This window comes from Rhyacophila brunnea, unplaced genomic scaffold (assembly GCF_057557595.1).
Source record: "Rhyacophila brunnea isolate RB1 unplaced genomic scaffold, BYU_Rbru_1.0 scaffold_16, whole genome shotgun sequence".
Taxonomy (NCBI): Eukaryota; Metazoa; Arthropoda; class Insecta; order Trichoptera; family Rhyacophilidae; genus Rhyacophila; species Rhyacophila brunnea.
This window is the reverse complement of record NW_028232816.1, coordinates 30,538,592-30,552,344: the sequence shown is the minus strand read 5'-3', so window position 1 is coordinate 30,552,344 and position 13,753 is coordinate 30,538,592. Positions and strand designations below refer to the sequence as shown.

The following is a 13,753-nucleotide window of genomic DNA, read 5'->3' as shown; positions in this document are numbered from 1 at the left end:
TAAGGGTTACGCCAAATAAAAACCTATATAAAAAATGAGAACACACGTCATTCAATTTGGACGGCTCTAGTGGTGCAGTACGTAAGGCGCTGGCCTTCCACCCGAGAGTTCTGGGTTCGGTTCCCGGCGAGGACAAAATATTTGTGTGCTTTTCTCAAAGCTTGGGTATTTTGATTGTTCAAAATTACTAACAACCACCTTCTACGAAAAAGCAAGGATATAATAATTAATAATTCTAAAAAAACACACACACATTCAATAGTGGTAATATTTAAAGACATTTGTGGGACTCTTTATTTCTTGCGGTTAAATTGCTTACGCCTAATTTAACCATAAACCAGGCCTGCTGACTTTCCTATTTCTTTCTTATTGATCTTTCAAACCATTTGGAAGTGTTTCGGCGTTTAAAGACCTCGCAGAAAATATTGGATGCCTCCACCAAAGATAGACACACTTTTTTTTCCAAGTATCGAACGGTAAATGGAGATAACTGCTTTGATTCCTGAACATTACAACAATTCTTGGCTTCGCCGGCATTGTAGGTGGCCCCTATGAGCTTGGTCTTACCAATTCAACATGTCCTTGTGGCGGAGAAATACAGGATGCAAACCACATCATCTGGGAATGTCCAGAAAAGAAAAGCTGCTCAAGTCAGTCCTACCGGCTGCTGGGCCCATCAGACCGTCCGACCTGGTCGACACAAAGCCCAACTTGGTTGCATTTATAAAATTTACCTACCCACGTGTATACCAAGATATATCCACTTAGATTGTTCGGCATTTTTGTATTGGCTTTTGTTACTTATCACAAATTTTTAGTTACATGCTCCTCTCTCTGATGTATAGGTATCTTCTCTTATTTTAAAGTCATGTAAATTCAGTCAAAGCACATATTTTGAGCCCATAGCGATCTCAGTCTTCCTGAGACATTCCCAGTCATAAAAAAATGATACTTGACATCAAACTTAGAATCCTATGATAAACCCGATTAAGACCGGGTGTGGTTCAGTAGAGCTAATAACTTAAATGTCAAACCATTTGTTTGAAGTGTATTTTTTCCATCGTAAATAACCTTGAAACTATATTATATTAGTACATTGGCATTAAATTCGCTGTATATTAACAAAGTAATTTCTGACATATTCGTGTTTTACTGGCTATGCGCTCGTTTATATGTTTTTCCAGATTAAAAAGTCATAAATAACCATTTTATTAGTACAGCTGGTGTGGCTATTGAAAGGACTTGCGTACAATCATTCACGTTGCGATGTTGTTACCTACTACACTTTCCCTGCCACCGAGTGTGTAGTCAAAATCAAAATAATTATAGAAATACAACTAAGCATAACCAGTGGCGCGTTTAGTGACGTAGAGGCCCGATGCACTGACTGATTTTGAGGCCCGCTACGATAAAAATTAACAATCTAACTTTAAGTTTCCAAATAAATTCGTGCATTCAAACACTTTTTAATTTTAAATTATAGGTAAAAACATGGTTTAATTGAAACAGTCTACTCTCTTACGAATCATAATATCATTATGTATTATGATACATAAGTATATACTTACAGCAGAATATCTACGAATTTAGTATTTGGAAAATCGTTTTTATGAATCTATATTTACAATCGAATTGAACGAAAGTAATGAAGGAAAAACTGGCTCTTCGTTGAAAATTTAATAAATAAAAATAGTAAATTTAATATCAATTGAACACTCAGTTGCCATAAACAATAAATATAATAAAATAATTGAAAAAATTACTACAATTATATAAAAAGCTCCCAAAGTGAATTTGTGAAATAAGCTTATATGCTTCGTGGATGGGAATAAATCCTGGCATGCCTGCAAGCAACTGGTGGGGTCGAAAATTCTAGGCCGAAGAAGTAAACTTCTAAAATACGAGTATAAAACAATTATAAGGCCAGTGGTCACTTATGGCTGTGAGACTTGGTGCTTAACTCAAAACGAGGAAAACAAATTAGCTGTCTTCGAGCGCAAAATACTCCGAAAAATCTTTGGACCCACGTTGGAAAATGGGAACTACAGAATAAAAATGAACCACAAGTTGGAAGAGCTGATTAAACAGCAAGCAATCATAAGATACTGTAAGTCCCAAAGACTACGATGGGCGGGACATGTGGAGAGAATGCCTGAAGTTAGAGCGCCAAGGATCATGATGAAGTGGCTACCCCAATGGAAGAGACCCAGAGTCCGTCCAACAAGGAGATGGGCTGACGCCGTAGAAGTGGACTGGCTTCATATAGGAAGACCCGGTAACTGCAGAAGTGTGGCGAGAGACCGGAGTGAGTGGAGAGCGGTTGTGGAGGAGGCCAAATCCCACCCTGGGATGTAGCGCAGTGGAAGAAGACTTCGTGGATAACTGTTACAAGAGTAGCAGGTTTACTATAATATTCTATAGTTAGTTAGAGATAGAATTATTGGTACTATATAAATGTTCCTAAACGTAATAATGTATTATTTAAATCTGTTAATAGTTAGTAGCCTATCTCTGTTATTATTGCTTAATATTTATAAGTGAATCTCTATCCTAAAACGTTAAATGAAAAAAAAAATAATATCGAAGAAACGTATATAGGGGACTTTTTTTGTTTTGTTCACTGTTCGTATCTGCCTACTTAATTAACCTATTTTAATTTTATTATAATATTATTATATCTATAAAATATCTAAAGTTATGTATGATTTAATTGCATAGTTTTAAATATTTTATAGATAGACGAGTATTTTTTTATTATATTATGATGTTCGCAGGTTTTAATAGAATTTTAAAAACTAACCAACGCCATCTGTAAATTGTAGTCTTATTTCAATGAAAACAAATACTTTTGACTGACAAAGTTTAGTGTACTCTATTTATGGCGGATCTTAACAGCCTATCTCCAACCTTCGCCACTACTATACATACGTTTTGATTATGTATCGGTTATCGGTTTATTATTAAAATAGATACGTACCACATAATATATTATCTATCACCTGTCTGATAGCTGTCAACAGTTATTTTTTTTCCTTTACTTTATAGTTAGTTTTATTTTAATATATCAATACTTGACAATAGGAACAGTAAAGTCGTTTGTATGCATTTCAACAACAATATTGCTACAACTATAACAATGTTTGACTTGTGTGTGTTTACTTTGTGTGCGCGAAATAATTAGGGAAAATTGTTTCGGTCAAAATAGTTTCGTTTTAAATACCTACATATGCAGTAAAATTGCCCATACCTATTATTTTCGTTCGAACATACAAATTTGAAAGAAAAACTAAAAAAAATTTTTTTTATGGAGTGAGATCCGAACACATATCTTGGCCTAGAATTATACAATTAAATTAACTGCGTGGTATTAAAAGCAACACGCACAATTTTAAATTGTTAAATTCTTGTTGAATCAATCGATCATCCCACCTAGTTACAAAGTATTGAACGTATACAGTGATTTTCCCTCTTGAAATAAAAAATATTGTTTAATCAAATACGTCAAGTCAGTTAGAGCATTGGAGCAGTGGAGCAATGGGGCTTTGCCCGGAGCAGAAGCGGAGTCAGAGCACTGAAAATTTCTAGTTCTTCACTGCTCCGGATGCTTTTTTTATCATTAAATTTTCATCCTAAAACCCAATGAAAATATTATATTTGACACTTTTTAATACTGGAGTTATTTAAAAAAAACGGCAACACTGCTGACTGTTAAATAACCTCACAGAAACGGCAAATAATGAAAGACGATTTTCTGTCGGTAATTTTGTTTAATAGAATTAATAATGAAAATGACGATTATTTTAAAAGAACTTTTGTATTTTAAATTAAAGTATTTATCAATTATCCCAATTACTAACCGGTGACAGGATCACTCCAAATTTTAGTTATAACGTACTTGCACTTGCTAATAATTTAATAAACTATTTTTTAAGATTTGAGAATGTAGACAATATCAACAAATAATATTACACTATCAAACCTTTATTGAATATATACAAATTTGCGAAGAGAAGATATCTTACTAGATGCATTTTAGTAATTTCGGTAAGTAATATTTCTCCTTTTCCAAATTGTTGCAGTTTCGACGTAGCATTTTTTGGTTTTACTATTCTCCATTTGATATCAGTTTTGCATCCACATTTGTCACATATGCAACCATCTACATGTAGGTTGAATAGCATCTAGTTCTAACTTATGCTTCTAAAATCAAAGCGAGATTATTTATTATGTATTATTATATTTATATTATTATTATATGAGTACTTATATTTAATTTAAAAAAAACATTTATTCATAAAATATGTGTAGCTTTTTTATTTATAACAATTCAAATTTCGGTATGGAATAAAATACCAAATTTCGATCCCATATAATTAAAAATCATTTCAAATTATATCGCTATAATAACAGTTTATTGTAAATCAATGACGAATAAAAGGATGTGGTTAAAAAATTATACCTATGTATTTTTTGTAAACCTATGCTATCATACTTTCAAAAAACATTATTTATTCTTTTGTGATTTTCCAAAAAACTTAGTGAAATAAGCAATTCTACGAGTTATCCCTTGTATACATTTAAGAGATAAAACCATAATATAATATACTATTAAATCTTAAATCCCACAGGCCCTAATAGCAAAGTTCTTTGGCATCAATCCTCTTTAAAGTCGAATACGTCAAGTTGCCAAATTCTTACTCTCCAAAACGTTTTTTAATGTGTTACTTTTTCTTTTATTTCCAGCGGACGAGAATGGGTCGATTTCCGCCACCATCCCAGACAAGCCAGTCGAGCTTAAGAACTTCGCAAAGCTCTGCGAACAGAGGAGAAAGTTTCCTGTGCTCTACAGGCTCGAGTTCCAGGTGAGCTTTGAGCTTTAGTTTTATTTACTCACCTACCTACCGGTTTGGAAGTGACGAAAGTAAAGTTCAAGGAATGATTTCTTTCAACAGGGCTACAAGTTGTAACCACAATATTTGCCAGTGCTTTTATACTATATATTATATTATACTGATATACTCGTATCCGATAAATTGTACGTATGCAGTTCGCAGAATACATTACGGCTGTGAACTTTGTACCTACAATGGATGGCATAATACCATTGAGACTAAATGACTCGTTCTTCCAAGAGCATCTCACTCAATAATAATTTTGTATGCGTGTGCGTTTAACTACAAAGCTTATTTTCTTGAGAATAAGTGATATTTTAATTGAACTTAAATAGATAATTAATTACTGTTACTGCCACCGTCATATTTAGGGATTGCAATACCGATATTTGAAAACCGGTATTCTAGTATTATTAATATAGAAATACCGGTTTTAAAATTCCAAAATACCGGAATTTTCGATATTAAGAAACCACACTAATTAACGTTTTTGAAAATGAAGTAGGTATAAGTTATGTGCTGCTACAATGCAAATGCAACAGATGTGAAATAATGAAAAAACAAAATCCATCAAATATAATATTAATTACATATATAATTGATTTTTTACGTTTATTAATTTTTAAACGCATTTATAAAACCATCAGTATAATTTATATCGACATTATTATAGTGAAATATTTACGATAACAAATTATATTGATAATCTCTGTGATCCCAAATTTGACAAGAATTAGGCATTTTATTATTCAAAAAATGGGCAAGATTAACACATTTGAAGATAATTCTAAAGATACTAATTATAAGCTATGTTTTTGACCATTCAAGTGTGATAAACATCTTACGAATAATGATTGCTTTATAATAATTATTAACCAAAGAATAAGGTAGTATTTTTTTGAAAAACGCCATTTCTTTTGAATCCACACTTGAATGGGCAAAGACATAGCTTATAATTAGTATATTTAGAATCATCTTCAAATGTGTTAATCTTGCCCATTTTTTGAACAATAAAATGCCTAATTCTTGTAAAATTTGGGATCACAGAGATTACCAATATAATTTTTTATCGTAAATATTTCACTATAATAATGTCGACATAAATTATACTAATGGTTTTATAAATGCGTTTAAAAATTAATAAATGTAAAAAATTTTAACACCACTGCACATGCATGTACTGAAATATGACTATATTCTTAAACATTAGAGCTAGAGGTTTAAAAGAATACTATTTTATGTAATAAAAATACTTTATGCAGTCATCAAATGTTTAAAATAAATATAAATGATAATAAGGCTTCAAAATTATATAAATAGATTATCTACAACGTTTAAGGAATGTCCAGGATCATGCTTTGAAAATGCAATAAAAGATCCATTTTAACCTACGCTGAGCATGTCCCCCCTTAACCGAAAAATTATCATCCGCTCCAGTTCGTAAATATTTCCATTTCGACCACTGAGTAACAGTAGCCTCCTGATGTATACAATTTTAGCCGATCTTCTTCCATGTTTGATTTAAACCGCAAAAGCCGGTCGCTCTGACATGAACAACGGAGATGGACAAAGAAGAAGAAACATTTAATTTAAAAAATCGTATTATAAAATGCTTTATAATACCGCATTGTATTCGATATAACATTCCGTCATTCCGTGAGATAGCTAGACAATCGAAACACGCAGAACGTCGTCGTAACCTTGATGTAAAACATAAAAGGGCTTGATTCAAAATTTACAATGCCAGACACTAGAATTGAACACAAAGTAAGATATTTCTACTATCTTTACAATGACATAGCGAAATTTCATATTACCGACGCACAATGTAAATTTACGAATTTGAACCTGATTCCGTTTTTATTCTTTCCGGAATAAAATCCACTACTATATACGCCAGCATAAACCTTTGATGTGTTGCCATATTTATCTGCGCACGGGTTTCATCTGCCGCCGTCAAAGCATTACGGGGGCGCCCTTTGTGAGCGTCGCGACCCGGCGTCGTCACAACCGGATGTGCCTAATATGAAACAAGGCGGGAAATTAACGGAAACTACTTACTCCGCCGCATTTTTTCCGCCAGGTTTCATTTCCTGGTATCGTTGCTTGAGAGAATAGTATTTTTATCATAATAATGTGTGTTTTCCCACAAAGCGACGACTAAGAAAACAACATGTCTTCGAAACACTAAACTTATAACAAAATGAGAAATGGAAATTTCATTGAATCGATATGTTTTCATCTTTATAAGTATAATAATTATTATAACTGAATATCTCCTACTCCTTTCTATCTGTTTTCTTCCAATGCCTTTACTCATGGATGTTTTGTTTCTTTATTACCTCGTTATCCTTCCGGCTAATATAATAGTAGTCTCTAAGGTGTCTTCTTACCTATACAACTTTACATTTCATGGTCGCACCAACTCCATCTTCACAACATGCCATATTTGGCGCAAGTAATTGTGTTATAATTGATGTCTTGATTTAAGTCACGTAAACCAAAAATTAACCCAATTTGTTGAGAGCTTCAATATGTAAATATTAGTAAGTAGATAAGTTCTTATATTATAGGATGCACATAGCTCAATTCATAAAGCACGTTGAGGAAAATCCAGTGGATGCGAATTCGAGTCCCCGCTAGACGTCGTATTTTCTTCAAAGATTGTTTCTACTTAGTGTGTATATGTCAGGTGTTTTTACATTATGTATGTTCAATCAAGAATGTTACATTCTCATAACTTGTGAATTATACTTATTAAAAGAAATAATTTGATAGATTTTTATTTTATGAGAAGTGGATGTTAACTTATAAAGTTCATGCTTTAGGACCTTTAGGTAACACACATTGAAAAAACATCATTTGAATTTGTCAGATCCGGGATTCGATCCTGAGACCGTCGACTTTATTATCAGACACGTTACCGCTCGAAATCCATGCCTTTTATATTAAATTCAAAATGTGTGTTAAAGAGTTCCATTCTTCATCCAGGATTCTGTCTCGTAGAAAAAATATGTTGACCGTCTTAACTAGATAGGCCATATAATAGAAAATCTAACACACTTATTTTTATAAAATACACATAAAATTTCTTAACTACGTCTTCTAACTATGTATACCTAGTTCTTCAAAAAACTGTCGAGCGCTCCGGTTTGTAAACTTTTCCATTTCGAGCAGCTTCGTACCTCACTTATTAAACTTTCATATTAGTCGTAAAATATCTAGTCGTTCAAACAACACTTTTGATTCTGTACCACTCACGTGATGTCTCTCTTTAGCTGTGTAATATTATAGTTGATGCCAGAGATAAATGCAACGTGAGACGTACATAAGCAAAGGCGGAATTCTTAACAAGTCACATGTACCTATTTTCCTATTTCCTCTACCTGCATCTTATCACGGTAAATTTTCTTTCCACATTTCGTGTACAGGATTTTCGCAATAAGAAAATGCTGAATGGTTTATTTCCGTTTCTTGAAAGGAGTGGTGAGACTTTTAAATTAATGCATAATATTATCAGACTATATTATTTAACACACATACTTTGAAAACAAATCGGATAAAGGTATTATATACCTATACGTACCAGAAAAAATCTTTGAGAAAAATACGATATCCGACGGGATTCAAATCTTTATCCTTTGGATTCGCGCGAACGTATTTGCGAATCCATTCCTCTGGGATTGACTAAGCTATGACCATACATATACGAAAACTAAGAATAGTTACATCGCAATTATGGTAGGTACCGTTATCCAGCATCACCATTAGTTGCCCATGTGGACCCTGGCGTAAGTCATCAAGTCCTCAATTCGTCTTCCCCAGTCACGACATACAACCACCGCAACTTAGGGCTTCTAACATATGGCATCCAGCATGACGTCCATAGCACGATATCACTAGGAGCAATTCCATATACACAGCGGTTATCTACAATAATTGTTAACACACGGCACTGCGTCATACTTGATTCCAAGTGCATCTGATTAGAATCAAGTATGACGTATAACAAATATTTTGTAGTACTATTTAACTACATTTGAAAGCTCGCTGTTAACGCAGTCATGATCGGCCGTGTTCAAAAAACATCTCCTCATGTCAGGCTCACTAGGCACGAATAGCGAGGGCTGTGTGGCTGGTCAATGCACTCCCTAGAGATGTAGACATTTTAACGATGCATTGTTTTTAAAATTCTATTTTTTTAAATTTGTATTTTTTTTAATTATTGTTGTTTTTTATTAGGTTTTTTTTTATTTCTATAAAATTATTTTTTTGCTTTGTTCTTTTCTCTACCTTGTTTTTTCTCTAGTTGATTGACTTTTACTTTTTATTCTAAGTGTCATGTTGTGAACGTCTTGAATTAATAATTTGTCATGTGCTCAACGTGTCTTTTTCAAATAAATAAATAAACTTTCCGAGATAATTAACTGCCAGAATACGACATATAATATTTATCACGTTTTTTATTGATTTTGGAGTGATATGTTAGAATAGTGCCCTACACGTCCATCCTTTCATTCAAGAATTTTTGTTGGTTCGGGTTATGTTGGCTTCCTGTTAGGTACCTACCGTTGTCCTGGGAATTAAATACGAATAATCAAAAAACAATTTATAAGTTATATTTCTCAGTGTAATCAAAGCCAAATTTAATACAAAAGAGTCAACTAAAGTTTTACTTAAGGAATAATAACAATAATGCAAAAAAACGGATATAATTGCGGGAAAAAACAGGCTCCGGGATTTCCCGAAGCGAAACAAGGTTGAGAGAATTAAAGTCGCGTGAAATGAAGAAAAACAGCGAGCTTTGCGCTGTAATTTCGAAAATGGGAAATCCCCGCTTTTCCAATATGCACGGGGCGCCGTACAATATTTATGCATGAGAGATTTTCCGCGTGGCATAAATTAAAAGGCCTCAAAAACAAAGCGATCGCCTGGCCTCTCTCCTGCAAAAGATAATACAATTATCAGCAAATTACTGAATGGAGTACGGTATCTTTCCTCCCAGTATTATATTATAAAATGTATATTTTTCTTTCACATTATAAATCTTTTTGTTGCTATACTAGACCAGCGCATCTATTCTACACACAAGACTGCTTTCGGCCTCTACGGCAGCTATCTAGGGTAGGAAAGTATCGAAATATTAGCACTTATTGTAACAATTACAATAAGCTAGCCGTCTGAACTGTCAAAACTGTCTATCTCACTCTAAAATTTATCACAGCCAAGAAAGGTGCTGTTAAAACATACCTAGCACTTATTATAACTGTTACAATAAGTGCTAATACTTGGATACTTTCCTACCGATAGCGGCCGAAAGCAGTCTTGTGTATAGAATAGACGCGCTGAGTGGCAAAAGGTGGACGTAGGCTCTTAAAATCCGACATAAATAGTGCACACTAAACTTTGTCAGTCAAATGTATTTGTGTTCATTGAACTAAAACTACAATGTGTAGACAGCGTTTGTTAATTTTTAAAATTCAATTAAGGGCCTGCTGAAGAGCCCGCCGTTCAAATATAATTTAGTATAAAAAGGACCTCGGCGTCGTAACTACGTCAATTTAAATCGATCTTTTCGCAAAAATCACTAATCATCGGAGATTTTATTTCAAGAAATATTATTATTATTACTGATAATTTCTGCCGCGCGGAGAATTATTATTATTTTATGAACACCTGCTAGATGAAGCCGATCAGAAAACAGGGCTGTCAAAATAATATTAAGCATTCATATTTTTTAAATGTTAATTTCATCATGGTTTTTAATCAAACCTGTGCAAGTACGTACTGATAACTTGGGTGGATTTTGTAGCAAACATACTATTGATATATATACGGGTATATTATTATTATAACCCAATTCAAATTGAACATAGGTTGATACTCAAATACTATTATAGTATGTTTATGATTTCGAGAAAATAATACGATGGTATAATTAATCCATATCAATTATTTGAAAACATTACATTCGCACTTTGCACAAAATTACAAACACAATCGAAGTTTGCCGCACACGTACAGACCACGTGATATTTGTTTACGCAAAATCGTCGCTTTTCAAAATGGCGAATTTGATTACCAGATTTTACTGCGATGAATCAGTATGTTCCTTTTTGTCTTTTTTTATTCGTAGGTTTGTTTACTATGTACACCGAGAAATTTCCATTTATAAACTCGGAAACGATTTTTACAGAAGAGTTTTGGAATATAATGCAACCAAAACTGGAAAAAATTCTATCATGGGTGTTGACTTACTGAATTAGCTAACCCCAGGTCCATGCCACTACGTGAACCACACTGGATATTAAGCCATTTCCACACTGGCAACAAGTTGCTGGCAACCTCAATAAATTTTACGATACTTACCATAATTGCTTAAGAAATTTTACAATAATTATCGTAAAATCTAACGAGGTTGCCAGCAAATTAACTTGTTGCCAGTGTGGACCCGGCATTAGATGCACAAAACTTAAATAATATATATTATAAATAAAAATTTAAAATTATAAATATATATTATGATTTATGTCTTCGACAGCCCTGATGAAATGAATGTGAAATATGAGTCGGATCAGTCACAGAGCAAATTTATTAACACAAACAACTTTGACACGACCTTTTTATATTAACTAGTAGACCAGATATTATGGACCACATGTTAAAAAATCATATTTTCAATTCTCAAGGCCAATTCTGTAGAACGTCCTCTTAAGGGCCCGCTGAAGAGCCCGCCGTTCAAATATAATTCAGTATAAAAAGGACCTCGGCGTCGTAACTACGTAAATTTAAATCGATCTTTTCGCAAAAATCACTAATCATCGGAGATTTTATTTCAAGAAATATTATTATTATTACTGATAATTTCTGCCGCGCGGAGAATTATTATTATTTTATGAACACCTGCGAGATGAAGCCGATCAGAAAACAGGGCTGTCAAAATAATATTAAGCATTCATATTTTTTAAATGTTAATTTCATCATGGTTTTTAATCAAACCTGTGCAAGTACGTACTGATAACTTGGGTGGATTTTGTAGCAAACATACTATTGATATATATATACGGGTATATTATTATTATAACCCAATTCAAATTGAACATAGGTTGATACTCAAATACTATTATACCTAGTATGTTTATGATTTCGAGAAAATAATACGATGGTATAATTAATCCATATCAATTATTTGAAAACATTACATTCGCACTTTGCACAAAATTACAAACACATTCGAAGTTTGCCGCACACGTACAGACCACGTGATATTTGTTTACGCAAAATCGTCGCTTTTCAAAATGGCGAATTTGATTACCAGATTTTACTGCGATGAATCAGTATGTTCCTTTTTGTCTTTTTTTATTCGTAGGTTTGTTTACTATGTACACCGAGAAATTTCCATTTATAAACTCGGAAACGATTTTTACAGAAGAGTTTTGGAATATAATGCAACCAAAACTGGAAAAAAATTCTATCATGGGTGTTGACTTCCTGAATTAGCTAACCCCAGGTCCATGCCACTACGTGAACCACAGTGGATATTAAGCCATTTCCACACTGGCAACAAGTTGCTGGCAACCTCATTAAATTTTACGATACTTACCATAATTGCTTAAGAAATTTTACAATAATTATCGTAAAATCTAACGAGGTTGCCAGCAAATTAACTTGTTGCCAGTGTGGACCCGGCATTAGATGCACAAAACTTAAATAATATATATTATAAATAAAAATTTAAAATTATAAATATATATTATGATTTATGTCTTCGACAGCCCTGATGAAATAAATGTGAAATATGAGTCGGATCAGTCACAGAGCAAATTTATTAACACAAACAACTTTGACACGACCTTTTTATATTAACTAGTAGACCAGATATTATGGACCACATGTTAAAAAATCATATTTTCAATTCTCAAGGCCAATTCTGTAGAACGTCCTCTTAAACCCTGACATTGTAGATAATAGCATATATATACTATACAATAAGTAATCAATAAGATTATAAAACAACAATAAATAATACCTTATTAAATTATCATTATCAGATCGGTACTATATTGAATTCTATTAAAACAATCTTGGAAAGACGCTCCCATATCTATGATCATTTTATTATAGGAAATCTGTCTACATCAGAGATTCTCAATTTATTTTAATCGCGGAAACCTTTTCAAGTTCAGAGTATCAAGAAACGTTATGTAAAAGATTCTTGTATTTCTACACGAGATCCAAAATTGCCTTGAATTATCTGTAACGCATGAGAAAACACATATGAAAATGTGTAAGAGAGAGCGCGAGATGTCGAGATGACAATATTATTATTAAACCTGTAGTAAGATGGCAAAAGACGACGTGTCTGTTTATCTAAGTTGTTCAAGAGAGCAATTTTTTTAAACTTCAATGGAAATGTCACATGTTGAAACAGCTTATTCCTCCCAACCACGATGGCCGCGTGGCTTAAGGGCCGGTCTATAGTGTCGAGGGTCCCAGGTTTGAACCTTGGGTCTGGCAAGTATACAAATTGTTTTTCAATTTGTGTATGAGTCAGAGTATGGACCTAATAGGTTGAGCAAGTGGCTGACATCCATTTCTCGTAAAAATAAAATCTGTTAATACAAACCTCCACTCTGTGGAGGCCCATATGATTAGGATCGGACATGGTCAAAAGAAAAAGAAAAGAATTAGACCTCCGCATATAATACGTTGATATCGTGTAGATCTCAATGAGACGAGTCTGACGGTATACAATATACATAACTCAATCTAGCAAAACTTGACATATCATGTTTTGCCGCCTTACTACAGAAACATACACGTATAAACGCAAATTCTAAATTTGACAAACGGAAGAATCG

At 33.2% G+C, this 13,753-nt stretch overlaps 1 protein-coding gene across 1 annotated transcript in view; it reads left to right on the top strand.

Annotated features, from left to right (window-relative positions):
* Ptp36E (protein tyrosine phosphatase 36E) overlaps positions 1-13,753 on the top strand; it is a 653,618-nt gene that overhangs the window by 392,938 nt on the left and 246,927 nt on the right. Inside the window, exon 3 of the mRNA XM_085943740.1 lies at positions 4,744-4,862. Coding sequence (XP_085799866.1) covers positions 4,744-4,862 — 119 coding nt within the window. The remainder of the gene's footprint in view (positions 1-4,743; positions 4,863-13,753) is intronic.